This window comes from Tupaia chinensis, unplaced genomic scaffold (assembly GCF_000334495.1).
Source record: "Tupaia chinensis unplaced genomic scaffold, TupChi_1.0 Scaffold144247_1, whole genome shotgun sequence".
NCBI lineage: Eukaryota > Metazoa > Chordata > Mammalia > Scandentia > Tupaiidae > Tupaia > Tupaia belangeri.
This window is the reverse complement of record NW_006204105.1, coordinates 131991-152714: the sequence shown is the minus strand read 5'-3', so window position 1 is coordinate 152714 and position 20724 is coordinate 131991. Positions and strand designations below refer to the sequence as shown.

Genomic DNA, 20724 nt, shown 5'->3' with positions numbered 1-20724 from the left:
ACGTCCCGGACCCGGTGGCTTAAAACTCACGCCGGGCGCGTGTGCGTGCGTGCCCAAGATCCCGAGAGGAGAATGGAGGAGAAGGGATTGCGGCATGACCATCCCCCCTGGGGGGTGATTTCTCGCTTTCTGTCTCTATGACTCTCTCTGTCTGTCTGGCGAGCGCACACGCCCTATAGCGAAAACCTCTCCAAAAAAAAGAGAAAGCAAGCTGCCAGGTCCAAGACCCAAACCATGGTCAGCCATGTGGGAGTGTCCAGCACCTTAACCACCACGCCATCTGCTGGTCCTTCTTTGTTAATATTTCTGTGGCCAAAATCATAGAAACATTTTCCAAAAGAACTGTCTTTATGTAGTGTGTCTACTTCATTTATTCTCATGTTCTCTATTTTGATGTTGTCCAATATATGTTCAAATTCACATTTCTTCATTGCTCTCCTAATATCCCTCTATGTTTTTCTCTCTCTCTCTCTCTTTTTAAGTCCAAGAACTGGTCATAGATCCTTGTCATCTTTCTAGTCCCCTGTAATCTAGAAATCTTCTGTGTGTATGTATGTTTTGGCCTTTTTTGTCTTTTATGACATTGGTACTTTCGAAGAATCCAGGCCAGTGGTTTTATGAAATGTGTCATACTCTGGATTTGTCTGATCAATTCTTCATGATTAGATTTCTCATTTTCTTGAACCCACTCAGCCGTTCATCATCAGTATTCCGAGTTCACCAGTGACCTCTACATTGCCCAACTGATGGTTGTCTGTTCAGCTGTCACTTAACCGCTGAGACACCATTAACATAAGTGCATCACTTCTTTAGTGAAACAGGATCGCTTCTTTCGTGAAACATTTTCAATTGGCTTTTGGGATGACACTTATCTCTGCCTGCCCTCCATCTATTCCTTCCCAGATCTGCTTCCCCCATCATCTCACAGACCTCTGTGAATTTCCCTCTAAGCACTGCTTTAGCTGCATCATACAAATTTTGATGTGTGGTATTTTTATTTTTATTCAAACTGGGGCCTTTTTGATTCACTCTGATTGGTGGCCATTGGGCCAATTTCAGGCCTCTGTGTCTGCAGAGGCTACAGTGTAGACAGGCTATAGTCATTTTTCATTTTTAAGCTTTTTGCTGTAGGCACATGTAGTCACTAGCGAGAGACAGGGCAGGGGTTGGGGGTAAAGGGGAATGACCACAACATAATCCCTTCTCCATTCTTCTCTGAGGATTTTGGACATGCATGCACATGTGCCCACTGTGTTTTCAAGTTGCTGGGCCCAGGACTCAAATTATACAGTCAACCATGTGGGATCCAGCTGTTTTAACCTCTGTGCCAACTGCTGGCCCCACTGTAGTTGTTTTAAGGGAGTCTTTAAAGTAGTCATATGAACTATTGAAAAGCTTCACAGAACTCTTAATTGAGTACATCAAAACCGTGTTTTTGTTTTTTTTTTGTTTTTGGTTTTTGGTTTTTTGAGAAGGGGGCGTTGGGATTTTAAAAGAGGCCTTCCAATTTGTACTATTACCCCAAATCTTGAGAATCACTTCTGATAGTCCCTGACTTAAAATGATTGGACTCAGGGTTTTTCTAATTTGGTGGTGGGTTTATTAGGATGTAACCCCACCATAAGTCAAGAACCATCTGTAGTTTATACATCTCAGCTTATTTTTGACTCATTTTCTGGAGTGAGAGCCTTGAGATTTCAATTTTGAGCCTCCTCGAACTTTCTCGTCTCCCTGTGTCTCAGGTTCTGAAACAGCAGGTTTATTTCTTAGATAAAAGTTTATTGGACTTGTTGAATGTGTCAGGCCCTGTGCTCAGTGCTAGGTATCCTACAAATAATTAAAAATGCCTCAAAGAGAGATTAGTCATTATCAGTTAGACGGAACTTGGCTTCTCTCTTGCTGTTGGCTTCTCTGCTCAGAGCCTCTCCTGGTTTGGGGCACATTACTGCAAACGGGTTCTTTCTTTACCAGGTGTAGAACCGGAGCCTTTCGAAGTTGGAGACCACCTGATTGAGGCTAGTGGGAAGCTTCATTTACTGGATAAGCTGTTGAATTCCAGGTAGGTGGTAGGTTTGCATTGTCTGCTGTGAACTAGTGACTGTGAAATCCGAATAATGTGGAACTTATTTTTTGAAGCTGATTCTAGTTTTCCTTTGTGCAACATTGCTTCAGGCTGTACCCTCTCTGTGACTACACTCTCCACTCCCTTCCAGCCCAGCCCAGCCTTCTGTAGTCATACTTTACTTTTTTGAATTCTTACAGCACTTAAGGCCCTAATCTAGCACATGGCACTTTCATTTGCTATAGGGTTAACTGATGTCCACTAACCTTATCAGTCCAGCTATATTGTGTGGCTCCATGGACAGAGACAACAGAGGATATTTATTCATAATTGCCTGTTGGAACCTTGCATCGAACTGGCACATGATAAGGGTTCAGTAAACATTTATTTGTATTACTCTGTGGGGTTTGATTTGACCTCAGAGGAAATCTGAGTACTCTTGTCCAGAGACACGAGTCAGGCACTGGAAGACCAGGCACAGTTAGTGTTCGGGGGCCTGGTGTCCAGTTTGTACCCAATTCTCCTACACACCAGGGGGAAAGAGGAGTCTAGGAAAAGCCCAGGTTCTCAAGAATTTCAAATTTGTCCCTTGAGTTCATTGCTCCAGTATGGCCTGTACTAATCTAAAACTTTAGATTTGACAAACTTTTCTAACCTCAGGAATGGACAAGTTAAATAAATATCTTGCTATATTTTATTGGCTCTAGTATATCAACTATAAGCATATGAGAGTTGGAGAAGGACCCTAAATACTTTCTGTCTAATATTTTCATCTTATACATCCAGAAAGGTTATATAAAAGGTTACAAATAGTCTACAAATGCCCAAGATGAGATTGGAATTGAGGTTTTTTTCTTTAGTTTTGTTGCTGTTGTTGTTGCGGTTGTTGTTGGTATAAGGTGTGTGCACTTGCCAGAGAGAGACAGAGAAAGAGAGAAAGAGAAAGAGAGAAATCACTCCCAGGGGAATGCCCCTGCCACAGTCCCATCTCCTCCATTCTCCTCTTGGGATCTTAGACACACACGCACACCTGCTCAGTATGATTCTCAAGCTGCTGGGTCTGGGGCTCAAACCTGGGCAGATGGCCATGTGGGGTCCACTGTCTTAACTACCATGCCACCTGTTGCCCAAAGTGAGGTTTTCAACTTCAAGTTGAATCCTTTTTTTCCACCCTTTTGGGGCAAGATTCTTTAAGGGATTCTCCATAACTATTTCTCTTAGACTTGTTGGATGCCCAGATTAAATTAGCTTTTATATTAGGAATATTGTTTTGACAGCACTGTGCTTCTTGGCTTGTTTAAAATAATGGCTGGCAACAGGGGCTCTAGTCTCAACTTTCTTCCTGACTTAATCCATTATTTTGCCTCCTCCTTTCTTCTTCATTGTATTCTAATGTGATGCTTCTCAGGCTTTTCAACCAATATATCTGTAGGCAAGAGAATAGTGACTTTATACTTCTGAGTAGGGAAAAGCTGTAGTTGACTGGCTGCAAGCTTTTCAAGGTCTCTAGTTTTTGTTTTACTTATTTGTGCATTTGAGTTTTGCATTTTACTCTTTACAATCTGTATTTATTTTGCTGTTAAAGGAAAGCTTATATTTCTTTCCATTGACTACATTGACATTTCCAGAAAAAGGTGTTTTAATTTTGTTAGGGATTCTTATATCTCCTGCTGCATTGACACATGCCCCTGGGAATGTCTCCATTCTAGTTGGAGAACTATTATTCTGAAGCATATAGCTACATGTAGAGTTATATTTTGGAATAAAGCATTTAGATTCTGAGGAAGTCTTTGTAAACTATGTGATAATTATGTTTCTACTTTAGCATTTCATTCCTTTATAAACTTGTATTTTGTGATAAGTTTTGTCTGATGGAAATTTACCTTAAATACGATTTGAGTTGGCAGTTTCTTCTTTTCTTTGACAGGGGCCATCGGGTTTTACTTTTCTCTCAAATGACCCAGATGTTGGATATTCTACAAGACTATATGGATTACAGAGGTAACACACAGTGGTCAACACATTATCTAAGCCTTGTTTGGATTTAATAGTCCAAACAGGTACATGAAGAGTCAGGGCTGTCAAAATGTTACAATGGGAAGCAGTGCAGGGATATTATTCAGAACCAAGAGAAGATTAAGAGTGAGGATAGGGACCAGCAGTTAGCGTAATGGCTATGTTGCTGGACTCCCACGTAGTCGACCGCGGTTCATGTCCCGGACCCTGTGGCTTAAACTCACGCTGGGCGCATGTGCGTGCGTGCCAAGATCCCTGGAGAAGGGATCGTGGTGTGGCCATCCCCCCTGGGGGGTGATTTCTCACTTTCTATCTCTCTGTCTGTCTCTGTCTGTCTGGCTAGTGCACACGCCCTATAGCAAAAACCTCTCAAAAAAAAAAAGAGTGAGGATAATGGTGCGTGAGAGCAAGGGTTGACAGCAGGGTATGGACAGTGTGAACAAAGATAAACACCCACATTCCCATCAGTTCTGTGATTTAAAATTATGTGCACTGGAGCAAATGATGTGGAAATATTGAATGTTTTTGAAAATATATGATAAACAGATCTTCAGTGACCAGAACTTGCAATATCTTGCAACAGTTGAGCACTCATTTAGTATCAGTAGAAAAGAATATTGAAATTATAGAGACTCCACAAGTCTAACAGGATAGAAAGGATCAGTTGTTTCTACATAGGCAATAGAGAAAGTAGGTTATTACCTAGGAATTCTGTTTAATGTATTATAAAATTTATGTGAGATGATGGGAAAAAACTGTAGCATTGTTTAATCTTGAGCCCAGTGGTAAAGAAGTTTCAGCTCCAGACCTTACCGTTTAAAAAAATAAGTTAGACTATGAAAGGCAAACACCGTATATCCCTGCTCAGTGTATACTGAGTGCCCACACTATATGACAAAAAGGAAAGATTTGAAGACAGAAGTAGAGAGGATAACTGCAGATATCAGAGACTGCATGAGGGGATGAGGGTGGGAGAGGTGAGAGAGACTTGGGAAGGAGTGTTTAACAGGGACCAGAAGGAACATAGTAACTGTCTGAGAAGAGAGCTGGCTGCCACCGTCTTTGCAGCTGACAGGTACCTGGGCTCTGGCTGCTGCCTACACAGGGCCCCCATGGAGAGATGAGTTGGATGGGCCTGACAACGTGCAAGAAAAACATAAAGGAACTTCTGATTTACATAGTTGCTGCTTGGAAGTGTAAGAAGAAGTCAATCACCTGGAGCTGGTGAGGCTCCAAAAGACCGCTCTGCCCATGTTGCCTCCAGGGGAGGAAATGGCAGATATTCTCCTTTGCATTTTAGAACCCCAGACTTCCACTATAGAGTCCAGCATTCTCTACCCACAGAGGAGCAAGGAAATATGAAGAGAACTAACATTCATTGTGTAGGTGGGCAGAGGGAGCTGTGCATGAGCAAACAGCTTCAGAAAAACAAAAACAAAAAAACACTGGCTTTCCCAAGCCAGCAAGAAAGCTGTACCCTTCTGCAAGTTGACCAGCATGTGGAGCTCCACTTATGATCAAGACTCCACAGCTGGAGGGAGAAAAGGACACAAAAGGGAGTACCCTCAGCATTCTCTACCCACAGAGGAGCAAGGAAACATGAAGAGAACTAAAATACATTGTGTAGGTGGGCAGAGGGAGCTAAGAGGGAGCTGTGCATGAGCAAACAGCTTCAGAAAAACAAAAACAAAAAAACACTGGCTTTCCCAAGCCAGCAAGAAAGCTGTACCCTTCTGCAAGTTGACCAGCATGTGGAGCTCCACTTATGATCAAGACTCCACAGCTGGAGGGAGAAAAGGACACAAAAGGGAGTACCCTCAACCCAACAGAGACTGAGGAATTTGGTCACTACCCCCGGTCTGACAGGAAGTGCAGGCATGCACTCTTCCTCCCATCATATTCAAGTCCAGGGAAATAAATAAATAAGATGTCACCCACATTGCAGTTCTTCTGAACCTCCCCGAACTGCGATGCATAATAATCAACACAGAGGACCTAATAATGAACACAGAGGACCAGCTGGTGGTGTGGTTAGGGTGGCTGCGTCCCACATGACTGACTGTGTAGTTCGAGTCTTGGATCCATTGGCTTGAAAAACATGTCAGGCATGTGTGTGTGCATGCCTCAGATCTCAAGAGGAAAATGGAAAAGGGACTGTGGCATGGCCATTTTCCCAGGGGGTGCTTTCTTACTTTCTCTCTCTCTCTCTCTCCATCCCCTCAACCTCTCTGGTGAGTGCACACATGCTATAGCAAAACTTAAAAACAAAACAAAACAAAAGTATGGAGATTCAAGAAATAGGGAAAAACAAGGAAATATCTCTCTTCCAAAGGAACACATTAACTCCTCACCAACAATGGATAAAACACAGGAAATCACAGAAATGTAAGAAAGAAAATTCAGAATATTCAGTGTGACAAAACTCAGTGAGATGCAAGTGAAAACAGATCATCAGTTCCCAGAGCAAAACTTGAGAGTATACATTATAATGTGGTGTTCTTTTGTTGAAAATGATGATATGGTAATGACCTTGACTTGATTATTGTGCATTAAATGCATGCTTTGAAAGTCATAGTGTACCCCACAAAGTTCTAAAACAACTAAATATAAATAAATTATAATAACAAAATAAAAGTAAAAAATTAGAGTGGGTTCTTAGATCCACTGGATGCCCCCCAGAGAGGGCAGTACATCTGGTCCGACATTTGCAGGAAGGTCATTGGCATATTGCAGAATCTGCAGATACACAAGGACAGCTTGAGCTTATGATCCCCTTCCCAGCATGAGTGGTGGAAGACCCTGATGCTTCACTGAAAGGCAGATGAAGGGCAGTCAGGCAGGCTCACTCACTTGTCCCTAAGTGCTCGTCTTACTGCTTGCACAGTAAGACTTGTATCTCAGTAAAATTAGAAATTACCATGCATTAGGGATGTTCTACATTGCTGGAGAATAGTCCAAACTGTTGCCAAGGACTAAGTGCCAAAGAGTTCACCTGTCTGTACGTACTCAGAGGAGTATGTTATGGTGAGTTACCGTCTAAAGTGAACTGTCTTCCTAAATTTAGTTTTTCTCATAGGATTTGCTTAAAGTAGGGGCATGCCTGTATATGAGAAGAGGAAAATTGGCATTTGGTTTGGGACTGACTTCATGTTTTATTCTATCAAGAGTACTTGAAAGGGTTAAGATTTTTGTTTTCCTCCTCTGTGTAAAGGCTATAGCTATGAGCGTGTGGATGGTTCTGTGAGAGGAGAAGAGAGACACCTGGCCATTAAGAACTTCGGACAGCAGCCTATTTTTATTTTTCTCCTAAGTACCAGGGCAGGTAAGCATCAATGACACAGACTAACACGGCTTGGGATGGCCCTTTTGTATTCCAGCTATTAGTACATTTTTTAACTTAGTCCTCTAGAAGGTAAGATGATTACTGAGGAATTAAAAAGAGGAGAATTGAGGTAGTTGACTTAGATTATCACAATTGTGGTGCTTTTCTATCCAATCTGTCAAAGCTGTCATCTTATCAAAGAAGTAAGGCTGAAACCCAGAGTTAAAAGGTAAAAGTTCAAAACTTTTTTTATAAGCATGCACAGGACTTATTTATTTATTTAATTTTATTTATTCTTATTATTTTTTAATTTGACCAGAGAGAGAAGGAAAGTGAGAAAGCAAGCCACCAGCTCCAGGACTTGAACTGTGGTTAGCCATGTGGGAATCTGGCATCTCAACCACCATGCCACCTGCTGGCCCCAAGTTGGAAAGTAATTTTTATCTGCTCTGACCACTGCTTTGGGAATGTCCTGAGAGATTTGTGGAATATTGTGGGAATTGTTATTCCAATCAGTGGAGGAAACTCTACTTTACAACCATGCATTTAGGAAATAAGATAATAATCTGACAGTTGCCCTTCCTCCATAAATACCTCTGGTATAGTGTTATAAACATTTAACAAAAATCTAGTTGTTTTACAAAATGTGATTATAATGAAACTACCAGTCTTTTAGAATTATTTATGACATTGTCTATGAGAGTACTTCAAAAAATTCATGGAGAAGTAAAGTTAAAGAATGAGTTTATTGGGACCAGCATATGGTGTGATGGCTAGGTCATTGGACTCCCCTGTAGTTGACCACAGTTCAAGTCCCAGGCCTGGTGACTTAAACTCACACCGGGTGTATATGCATGTGTGTGTCCAAAATTCCAAGAGGAGAACGGAGGGAAGGGATTGCAGTGTGGCCATCCCCCCTGGGGGGTGATTTCTCACTTTCTATCTCTCTGTCTCTCTCTGTCTTTCTGGCGAGCGCACGCGCCCTATAGCAAAAACCTCTCCAAAAAAAAAATTGAAATCTATGCATTTTTTAATGATATACATTTTTTTTTTTTTTGGTGAGATTTTCGCTATAGGGCGCGTGCGCTCGCCAGACAGAGAGAGACATAGAGACAGAAAGCGAGAAATCACCCCCCAGAGGGTATGGTCACGCCACAATCCCTTCTCCTCCATTCTCCTCTCGGGATCTTGGGCACACACGCACACGTGCCCGGTGTGAGTTTTAAGCCACCGGGTCTGGGACGTGAACCGCGGTCGACTACATGGGAGTCCAGCGACATAGCCATTACGCTAACTGCTGGTTCCCAATGATATACATTTTTCATGAACTTTTTGAAGGCCCATCTCTGTGACTTAAATTGTAAATATTATATGTGACACTTGTAGTGCTTTACTGGTTATGGTTTCAGGGTGCTTTCGTATACTGTTAAAGAATTTGAAATCACTTATTGGAGATGAAAATTTTTTTTAAATGCACTTTATTTAACTTTATTTATTTACTTACTTATTTTTTAATTTGACCAGAGAGGTACAGAGCAAGAGCAAGAGCGAGAGCGAGAGAGAGAAAGTAAGCCGTCAGGTCCAGGACTTTAACTGTGACTGGCCATGTGGGAGTCCATCGCCCCTAACCACCACACCACCTGCTGGCACCGGAGATGGAATTTTTTTTTAATGTCCTGGAGCAAGCAGATGTTAAATTTAGTTTTGAATTCGCAGGACCTTAGCTTCACTATCTTATTTTTTGTAGACCTAAATCTTGATGGAATCTTGTTGGAAAGGGATCTGTGTTCTCTATTAAAGAGAGATCAGTATCTCTATAAAAAGAAAGTTCAGTCTTATTTTGAAAATTTAGTACTATAAGGGCATATAAAAGAAGTATTCAATATAACCCTAACTACAAGGAGATTATTTCTCCTGTGTATGTGTTATCTCACTAATAAAATTAACAACATAAGATTATAATCAGGGAACCAGCAGTTAGCGTAATGGCTATGTAGCTGGACTCCCACATAGTCGACCACGGTTCACGTCCTGGACCTGGTGGCTTAAAACTCATGCCGGGCACGTGTGTGTGCGTGCCCAAGATCCCGAGAGGAGAATGGAGAAAAAGAGATTGCGGCATGACCATCCCCTCTGGGGGGTGATTTTTCGCTTTCTGTCTCTGTGTCTCTCTCTGTCTGGCGCGCGCCCGCGCCCTATAGCAAAAACCTCTCCTAAAAAAAAAAAAAAGAATATAATCAGATTCATTTGGCCTCACGTCTCTCAATATCATAGACCATAGCCTGAGTCTCAGCCATTTAGTCACGTGATTGTTTGTCTCATTTCTCAGTCTGGGGAGGAACTGGAAGAGGCAGGGCAGTTCCATTGTGCTCCCATGATTTCATCATCTTCATGTTGAGCAGCTAGGTTAAGTTCGAAACATCTAAAATTATGAAGAAAGAGTCTCTGCTTTTTAATTAATCTCCCTGGAGGACTCAGAGTAGATCTTTTAGGAGCTCCTGGACATTCACTTCTTCCGAACCCTGTCATATTTCCTATCACATTTGAACTGCGGTTTTGCAGTGTTTTGATTTATTTAACAACTTTCCCCCCAACTCTCTAGTGATTGTGAGTGAGTCATGTTGCCACCAGATGGCAGTGATAGCTCATGAATATATCCCAGCTGACTGTGGATGTAGCTTATTTGTAAAACTCTCACCTCTGAGAGAAGAAGAGCTGAACTTAGACGATACTAACCCAAGAAGAAGACAGTTTTCATGGAACACCTTTTTATATGAAAAATGTCTGCGTGGTATTATAGTACAGTGGTTAAAAACACAGGTGCCGGAACAAGACCTTGTGAGATTGAATCCTGGTTCTTTCACCTTCTGGCTCTGCAACTTCAGATGATTAAGTGCTTTCATTTGAGCACCTATAAAGTGGGGCTACTAATAACTACTCCTGGGTGGTTGTGAGGGTTAGAGGAGTTAATATATGTAAAGTGCTTAGAACAATGCCTGGCAAGCAGTAAGCACAGTTTAAGTGTAGCTATCATTGCTATTAAGTATAATTTAGCACCTCAGTAATCAGTCATTATTCTCTCTTTATTCCAACTTTAACTTTATGCAAAGGCTTTAATTAGAACGTTCCTGCCTTGCTTTTCTTAAGGTTAGCTTAGAGTCGGTAGTCCTCAAAAGTTGGTCCTTAATTTAGGCTCTTCCAACAAGTCCTTTTAAGGCTTCCTTATTTCAGCAATAGGCTCTAATGACCCTGGTAAGAGTCTCTTTTATGTTTGTTTTCACATTAGTCAAAGAGAAGGCTGTGACTTGCCCAGAAAGTTGTTCCTTGGAGTGTTTTTGTCTTGCCATTAGTTTTGTTATATTGGCTTTGATTAATGTGAAACAGATATGGAAAAGGCTCACTAAAGTTTTCTCCAATTGGAGGGAGTAGTTTCTCACTCTGCTTAGGAGCATAGTATCATCCCCTCTCTTCGATAATGTGCATCAGGGATCTGATTGCCTAGTTGTAACTTGTAGTTGAACTTAAACATCTTCCATTAATAATGCTCATGGCAAAGTTCTCTCATATTTAGGGCTGTTTTCTGAAAGAGTACAGGTCGTTTTCCACAGACTATTCTTTTTTTAAAAAAATAAATAAATGTTTAATTTTATTTATTTTCATTATCGTTTTTAAAATTTGCTACAGGGCATGTGTGCTCAGCAGAGAGAGATGGGAGGAGAGAGCGAAGGAAAGTGAGACAACAAGCCACCGGTCCGGGACTCAAACCACAATTGGCCTTGTAGCTATGTCCAGCACCTCCTACACCATGCCACCTGCTGGCCCCTCCACAGACTATTCTAACCAAAGTCCAGTCAGTTTTTAAAACAGATGAGATTTGGGACCAGCAGCTGGCGTAATGGCTATGTCGCTGGACTCCCATGTAGTCCACCATGGTTTGAGTCCTGGACCTGGTTGTTTAAACTCATGCTGGGTGCATGTGCGTGCATGCCCAGGATCCCAAGAGGAGAATGGAGGAGAAGGGATTACAGCGTGGTCATCCCCCCAGGGGGTGATTTCTTGCTTTCTGTCTCTCTCTCTCTGGCGAGTGCACACCCCCTATAGCTAAAACCTATTAAAAAAAAAAAAAAAAGAAACAGATGAGATTTAAAATGGCTTTGCTGTGAAGTAGCTAACGTAAGTGTTTTTACTAACTTAAGTATCTACTATCGCTACTCACCCCTGCTTCCCTCCTTCCTTTACATTCAATAATTAAATCTCCCCAGGTCAGGTGATATGCCTCAGGTGGTACTTGTACCCACTACAAAGCCCTGGAGTTGAGGATAGGGATATCCATTCGAAGGACGAAGTCATTTGTGTTGACGGATCTTGGTTCATCAGTCTAACCCACTCTGACCCCGTGTGTCTCTAGTTCCTTGTCTATGTGCTGTTGACCACATTCCTTTTTGCATGGTTTTCAGGTGGCGTTGGCATGAACTTAACCGCAGCAGACACTGTTATTTTTGTTGACAGTGATTTTAACCCTCAGAATGACTTGCAGGCAGCTGCCAGGGCTCATCGAATTGGCCAAAACAAGTGAGTGATTTAAGTATTTGTGTTCCACTTGGGTTTGCCGAACAGTGGTTCTGGGTTGAGGAGGAAGGTGAAGAATGTAGCCTGGTGACAGTTTTAAACTGGGGGGTCGAGAGACCATAAGTTTTCAGCCCCTTCTGTTGATTCCCAGAGTAGCATTAGGTGGATCACATTATCAGTCCAGACCTACTTGGTTAAATAGAACAGAATCAAATTGTGAAAGGATTAGAAGGAATCTTAAGTTCTTGAGCTCATCCTTCTTGAGTTAGGAGTCTAATTCAGTGGGTTTGTTTGTTTGTTTATTTTTTTGTTTTTTATTTTTAGAATTTATATTTATTATTGTTCAGTTTGACCAGAGAGAGAGAGAGAAAGAAGGAAGGAGGAAGAAAGAATGAGAAAGCAAGTCACGAGGTCCGGGATTTGAACTGGTTGAGTCCCAGACCTGGTGACTTGCTTTCTCACTTTCTCTCTCTCTGTCTGGTGAGTGCACATGCCCTATAATAAATTAGATAATAATAATAATAAATAATAATTTTTTAAAAATGGTAGGTGTTACTCTTTGATCATTGAGCCAGAAGTTCTTGGCTTATAGTCACCTCATTATCTTTTTCTTGACTCTTTTGGAAAAGTTCAGAGAGATTTTGAGACAAGATCTTTCCAACAGATGCTCAGGTCCAAATGAAACAATCTTTCTCAGTTGTACCCTGAATGCATAATGTAGTATTTGGTTTCATTTTCTTTTAGATGTTTCTTGTTCGGTTGGTTTTTTTAGAGGTTTTTGCCTTAGGACGACGCATGCACTCACCAGAGAGAGACGGGACAGTTGAGACGGAAAGTGAGAAATCACCCCACAAGGGGGCATGACCACACTGTAATCCCTTTTCCTCCATTCTTGGAAACTTGGGCACACACATACACACACACAGCATCAAGTCACTGAGTTTGGTACTCGAACCTTGGTTGGCCATGTAGGAGTCCAGGGATATAACCACTACGCCATCTGCTGGCCCTATTTTCTTTTAGATGTGTTTGTCTGGTATGATTTGCCCAACTTTTTAGATTCTTATGGCACACCATTCTTGTTTGACTTACATACAGGTGTGTTAAAGTTATTCGGCTTATCGGCCGAGATACTGTGGAAGAAATGGTCTATCGGAAAGCAGCCTCCAAACTGCAGCTCACCAACATGATCATAGAGGGAGGCCACTTCACTCTGGGAGGCCAGAAACCTTCGGCTGACGCTGACCTCCAGGTACAATGCATTGTGCTTCACTTTAGATTGTATTGTGACTTCAAGTCAGAGCTCTCTCAGCATGAGAATGTACATAAAAAAGGCTGGCACTAACCACCCACGTTCCCTGGCTAAACATTTGTTCCCTGTCCTCACTCACACCTGCCATAGTACCTACTGCAGCGAGCTGCTGTAGGAGCTAAATGTAAGGATGATACATAAATAGAATATAGAAGAGGATCGTTCTGATTCACATCCAAGCTTCGTCACGTACTGGCTGTGTAGCATGAGCAAATATCTTAACCTCTTAATTCTAGTCTCTCTTTGTTTTTCTCAATATAAGGCTACCACTAGTGACTTCTGAGGGCTAAAATAAAGAACTAAACATAATCAATACCAATTTAATACATACCATCTTCATAATACCAGACCCTTTGATTGTGGTTTATATTATTTACTTCATAATCAGAGGAAGACAAATGAGACCAGGAATTCAAAATCATGCCATAAAAAAATGGGTGAAAGAACTAGAGCTAATTTGCTTAAAGAAGGGGATATTGGATAGGAGTCAAATACTGACTTGAAAGAGTTTGGAGAGAGCTCTTTTTGGAAGAGCACTTAGAGTTATTCTAATGCAGTCCTTGGGTTAAAATTAGGACCTGTATTGTAATAAATTGCGATTCCTTTGACTTTCCCTCAGGGATGGGGGACTCAAAGCAGAGAGAACAACCGGGAAAATCCAGCTATAAAGTAAGCAATAAATGTCTGGCCAAGGCAGCACACAGGGAGAGGGTCTGGTGTAAGAAATATTGCGCAAGTAGAAATGGTGTTCAGCGGTGACATTTTATTTTTTATTTTTTTTATTCTGTTTTTGAGAGGTTTTTTGTTATAGGGCACATGTACTTGCCAGAGAGACAGAGACAGAAAGCGTGTAGCATGAGCAAATATCTTAACCTCTTAATTCTAGTCTCTCTTTGTTTTTCTCAATATAAGGCTACCACTAGTGACTTCTGAGGGCTAAAATAAAGAACTAAACATAATCAATACCAATTTAATACATACCATCTTCATAATACCAGACCCTTTGATTGTGGTTTATATTATTTACTTCATAATCAGAGGAAGACAAATGAGACCAGGAATTCAAAATCATGCCATAAAAAAATGGGTGAAAGAACTAGAGCTAATTTGCTTAAAGAAGGGGATATTGGATAGGAGTCAAATACTGACTTGAAAGAGTTTGGAGAGAGCTCTTTTTGGAAGAGCACTTAGAGTTATTCTAATGCAGTCCTTGGGTTAAAATTAGGACCTGTATTGTAATAAATTGCGATTCCTTTGACTTTCCCTCAGGGATGGGGGACTCAAAGCAGAGAGAACAACCAGGAAAATCCAGCTGTAAAGTAAGCAATAAATGTCTGGCCAAGGCAGCACACAGGGAGAGGGTCTGGTGTAAGAAATATTGCGCAAGTAGAAATGGTGTTCAGAGGTGACATTTTATTTTTTATTTTTTTTATTCTTTTTTTTGAGAGGTTTTTTGTTATAGGGCACATGTACTCGCCAGAGAGACAGACAGAAAGTGAGAAATCACCCCCCAGGGGTGATGGCCATGCTGCAATCCCTTCTCCTCCATTCTCCTCTCGGGATCTTGGGCATGCATGCACACTCGCCCGGTGTGAGTTTAAGCCACTGGGTCCAGGACTCAAACTGCAGTCAACTACATGGGAGTCCAGCGACATAGCCACTATACCAACTGCTTGTCCCAGAGGTGACATTTTAATCTGTTAGGTTGTGCTAAACAGAAATACCTGAGGCTGGATGACTTAATAAAAATAAAGATTTAATTGGCTCATGATTCTGATGGCTGGAAAATCCAGAGGTGTGGGGCCAGCTTATGGCTGACCTCTGCTACATCACAACATGGCAGGGAGAAGTGGAAAGGTCAGCAGGCATGTGTACAGTGAGAGAGCGACCTGTAGGCAGCCCTCCATTCTGACAGGAACTAACCCAGTCAGGCAAGAGTGAGAATTCTCTCCCTCTCACTGGACAGAATTAATCTTTTCATGAGGGCTGTCCCTGGTGATGCAGACATTGCCCACTAGACCCACCTCCTAAAGGTCTCACCACCTCTCAACCCTGTTATACTGGGGACCAAGCTTGGACAAAGCATATCCACACCATCACAGGTAAGTAGCTAGGGAGAAAGCCTAGATGATGAAAACAGAAACTAGGAAGATAAGAGGTAGGACAGAGTTTTAAGAAAACAAAGATAATTTAGGCTTTAGTCAGCAAAGCTTGCAGTAAAAATACATATAAACATAAACTATGGTCAGAAGTCTTAGCAGACAAAAGAAAAGGATTTCATTTGCATATGTTTACAAGAGAGACCAGGCTTTAAAAAGCACTAACTTGTCAAGAAATAAAATATAACAGATAATTAAAAGGGGAAATGATTACACAATATTACAAGCAGAGTTACCAAGTTTACGATTAATCTGAGCAGAGATTAAAAACAGTAGGTTTTTTTTTACATGGTTATCATATCCAGAAAGACCAATGCATATCGTTACATATCAGTATTTGCATAAGACAGGAATCAGGATGTTTTTGTTAGGAAGTGAGTGACTTACAGGAAAGGCTCAGGGTTTCATTTAGTATGGGGCTTCAAAAAGTCCATGGGAAAAATGGAATGAAAGTACCAGTTTGGGCCTAGCTGCATGGTGCAGCAGTAAAACACGTGCTCTGCAAGGCTGACAGCTGTATATCCGACTGCAGGTTTGGATCCCAGGATCACTTGAAAACATGCTGGGTACATGCACTCCCAAGATCCTGAGGAGCTAGAGGGCTGGGGAAAGGGATCATGGCATGCTGAGACCCTACTGAGGGTGTTTCTCTGTCTCTCTCACAGATACATGTGTGCATGCACACACACACTTTTTTTTTTAATCTTAATTTTTATTTTTATTTATTTATTTATTTTGAAAAAGTTGTGGCTGTTTATTTGGGTTTCATAGTCTTAATTACTTCATCCATCAGTTTTTTTTTTTTTTTTACTTCTTTGTGTCTTGTAACTGTTCGACTCATACAGTCCTGAAGTTCAGCTCCCGTCAGCCCACTTCCACCTGGTCTGTGAAGACCGCAGAGCTTGCCTTCCTCATCCATTACTGCTGTCACCGTTCCCATTGCCACATGTTCTTCCTCTCCAGTAGGGTCAACTATCAGCAAAGTGTCATCAAACACAGCAAAGGATATTGCAACTGGATGAGTTCTAATATTCAAATAACTTTTCTTCTTTAACTTCTGCTAGTGCAGTGTCTTCATTTATGGTAATTTCAGGCAACTGTACATTTTTTAAAGCTGCTAACAAAGCAAATGTGCAGGCATTCAAAATGTTTCCATCATAGTCGAGGCAAATGAGAGCACAGTACAGAACTCAAGCAAGCTTTCCTGGAGAAATGTGTAAGTCCTCCTTCTGAATTATCTGTGAATTTTCAATGACATCTGCAATGAAGGCTAGCTACTTGGGCCTCTTCTCCAGGAGGGCCTGACCGAAATCTTGATGAACACAGGGGTGGTAGATCCACATTAGGAACAATATATCCTTTATCAGGAGTATCTGTTGGTGGTGCTGCAAATTCCGCTTTAACTCCACAAATTCCTGTAGTCTTCCCCAGCTTCACTAATGCAGAACCATCTGCAGTACTAATTGAACCTATGTTGACAGTTGTGGTTCTGAATTCACCAAGTTCTCTTCCGTAGAGACAACAGTTCTCCTTCAGAAATCTCCTGTAATACTTCAGAGGTTCCACGGTTTTGAACCCAACCGCCATCTTCCTGCCCACGTGCTTGCGCCTCGTTTTATTTATTTACATTGTAGGGACTTTTTTGCCTTAGGGTGCATGCGCTTACCACAGAGAGAGACAGACAGCAAACAGGAAAAATGAGAAATCAGCTCCCAAGGGGTGGTAGCCACATCACAATCCCTTCTCCTCCATTCTCCTCCCAGGGTCTTGAGCACACACACATACAAACACTTGGCATGATTTTCAAGCCACCAGGTCTGGGACTCGAACCATGGTTGACCATGTGCAAGTCCAGTGATGTAACTGCTATGCCATCTGCTAGTCCCAATTTTTATTTTTATACAGCAAAGATTACAGCAACAGAGAACTTTACATTCTTTTGTCTATTAAATGTTTCTTCCACTTGCCGCTGCCATTCATGCTCTGCCACCCCTCTCTACCACCCATTCCTCTCCCTTGCTATCTCTGATATCTGCACTTATCCTTTCTACTATCATAGCTTTGAATCTTTCCATTTCTGACTTAGAGTGCAGATATTTGGTACACATTGAGTAGGGATACACAGTATGTTTCAAAGTCTGGCTCACTTCACTTAACATTAAGTTTTCTATATTTATCCACTTCGAATCAAACGACTGGGTCTCATTATTTCTTATGGCTGAGTAATATTCCATAGTATATTTTATATGTGCCGCAGTTTTTCCACTCCAGTCATCAGTTTTTAGACACTTAGGTTAAGTCCATGTCTTAGCAATTGTGAATAACGCTGCAGTAACATGGGTGTGCAAGTGTCATTCTGACTGAGACACACTCTTTTTTTTAAAAAAGGTAAGAGTTTATTTTGGTGCAAAATAATTTTAAAATGCATGCATTTTTGTTTTCGTTTTAATTTGCTTGCACTCACTGGAGGAGAGAAGGAAAGTGAGAAATCATCCCCTATAGGGATAGTCATGTCACAATCCCTTCTCTCATTTCTCCCACCTGTAGAGATTTTGAGCATGCACACACACATGTCTGGTGTGTTTTTTCAGCCACCAGGTCTGCGACTTGAACCATGAATTCAGTCATGTGGGATCCACCTTAACCACCATGCAACCAGTTGGCTACTGCATAGTTGCTGGGGTTTTTTCTTTAACAATACTCATCACTTTCCATAAGCATTTTGAAGAGCTTTTGTTTTTTGGAACTAGAACTAGAAAGAATAGCCCAGGGTTTTATTTGGTTTTGGTTTACTTTAGGACTGTTCTTTCTTTTACTCTTCTCGTTTTCTTTTGTAGACTGATGCCGTGTGCATGCTTAACGTAAAATGCTAGGGCAGGCTGTCCATTTTGTTTGCACACTATCTAAGAGGGCACTTACCAATGTAAGATGACAGCTTGAGAGAGAGGTAGGTGCACTGTAGAGGCACTTGAATACAGCTCTCTCCAAAGAACAGTTCTCACAGAACCATGAGAGAGAAGAGTTCACTGCCGGCCGTGGCAGAGGGTAAATGACAGAGCCTTAAAGCCCTTCATGTTGGGTGTTAGTGGAGGAAGAGTTGTCAATAAGGTGCTTGAAATCTCTCCCTGTGGAGGGTTTCAGGGGTTCAGTTTGAAACATCAGACATACCTCTGGGCCACGGAGCCAAATGCTTGTGGAACCTAGACTACTAGCTTGTTGAGAGTAGCTCTCAGACTTCTTGTCCAGCTAATAGTTATTGGAAAGTTAGATTTTGACCCAGGACTATCTGAGTTATTTGTGGTTGCTAAAAATAGGGGTAGTTTTTCAATGTCCTTTTCTCAAAGAAAGCAGAGTTTGTTTGTTTTTTTTTTTAATACAAGGAAATAAAACTAGTAAAAGATGTGGTTCTGGTCTGGTAAATTGAAGCAGTATGGAGTTTTGAAGTCCCAAAAGAAGGAAACACATTAGCACATTCTCTTTTGTACAGGAAAAACAAGGCAGAAACCCAGAGAAACAGATGTAGTGTGGTGAACCTGTGCTGAGCAGTAACTGTGTGCTACATGTTGTCTGAGGTGCTCTTTTCCAGTTCTTTCAGTGAGTAAGAATAACAGCAGAATGTGGTAGGCACTGTCTTTACCCTTGTCTTAAGTAATTTGTCCAAGTTCATTTAGAGTTAGGATCCAAGCACTCTGTCGGCTCCAAGCACAAGCCCACGGAGACTATTTTAATCATATGCATCATTTTCTATGAACATTTTGAACCCTCCCTCCATATTTTGGAACTCCAACTAGGAAGAGTAACTCTGGGTTTTATTTAGTTTTGTTTATCTCAGGGTGTTTTTTTTTTTTTTTTTTTTTTCTTCCTTTTTCTGTTTTCCTTTCGTTGTTGACTGATGTCGTGTGCATGTTTAACTGTAATGGCAATATGATAATAACATACTGCTTCTCATAAAACCTTGTGTACTTCCTTATAAATAAGTTATATCACACATGAGCAATAGTCAGGGAAAGCCAAAAGGCAAACATAAATACATAGGAGTTGAAGGGAGGTCCCAGCATGGATTAATCCTTATCATAAATAGTTGGCTTTCTTCTGTCTTTGGTACCAGCTACCAATGCTAGTTGCTTTGGTTATTTGTACCAAAGTGAAATGCAAATACATATAGATATGTTCATGCTTAAGTGAATTAGCTAAGTTTTTTTTTAAGCTGTTGTAGAATACCTTATGATTTCCAAGGTACTCACAAAATAGACAGTCTAAGATAACTGACTCAATCTAAAAGTTCACAATTAAATAAGGACCCAAGATGTGAATCCAACTTGGTTCAGAATTTCAGCATTTAGAAAGACACAAAGTTGGAAATAGCAAGCTAAAGCCATGAAAGTTTGTCTAAACTTTTTAGGTGGTTCCTATAGCCAAAGGGACTAGGCTGAGTACCCTAGGGAGGCATAATGGAAGAGAAGCAGTGTCAGAGGAACTTCTAGGGAGGCTCAGATTGAGAAATGGCCTTCAGGTCTGGTGACCAGGAGCTGTTAATATTATTGATCTTTGCCAAGAGGATTTCCATGGAGCACTTGATAGGAAGATAAAAGCAGATGAAAAGAGTCAGTTTATGGGAGAAGTAAATTACTCAGTGTAGCCCTTTCTTTCTTTTCTTTTTTAAGGATTATTTTATTTAATTTTACTTACTATTACTATTATTTAATTTGACCAGAGAAAGAGAGAGAGAAGGAAAGTGAAAAAGCAAGCTGCTAAGTCCAGGTCTCAAACCATAGTCAGTCATGTGGGAATCCAGTGCCTTAACCACAATGCCACTTGCCAGCCCAGTCTTTCTAAGAAGATTGCTAGGGAGAGCTAGGGAGGTAACTAACAGGGTTTCTGACTTCTCATGTGGCTGCTGGGAATGCTGTGAAAGGGCTGGTAAGTGATGCTATTAGAAACTGCAGGAAATTGGGACCAACTGGTGGTATGGTGGTTAAGGTGGCTGGATCCCATACAGTTGACTGTGTGGTTTACGTCCTGGACCTGGAGGCTTGAAAAACATGCCAAGTGTACCCAAAATCCTGAGAGGAGAAATGGAGGAGAGGAGAGTAAGGCATGACAATCCCCCATTGGGGGTACTTCTCACTTGCCTTTTTCTGTTTCTTTGGTGAGCACACATACCCTCTGGCAAATTTAAAAAAGAGAGAGAGAGAAAGAAAAAGAAAGAAAGAAAGAAAGAAAGAAAGAAAGAAAGAAAGAAAGAAAGAAAGAAAGAAAGAAAGAAAGAAAGAAAGAAAGAAAG

At 41.2% G+C, this 20724-nt stretch overlaps 1 protein-coding gene and 1 pseudogene across 1 annotated transcript in view; one reads left to right on the top strand and one right to left on the bottom strand.

Annotated features, from left to right (window-relative positions):
• CHD1L (chromodomain helicase DNA binding protein 1 like) overlaps positions 1-20724 on the top strand; it is a 55212-nt gene that overhangs the window by 18481 nt on the left and 16007 nt on the right. Inside the window, 5 exon segments of the mRNA XM_027767387.1 lie at positions 1972-2047; positions 3963-4063; positions 7290-7400; positions 11858-11972; positions 13068-13221. Of these exon segments, the coding sequence (XP_027623188.1) occupies positions 1972-2047; positions 3963-4063; positions 7290-7400; positions 11858-11972; positions 13068-13221 (557 nt within the window).
• LOC102492410 (exosome complex component RRP43 pseudogene) lies at positions 16195-17100 on the bottom strand (annotated as a pseudogene).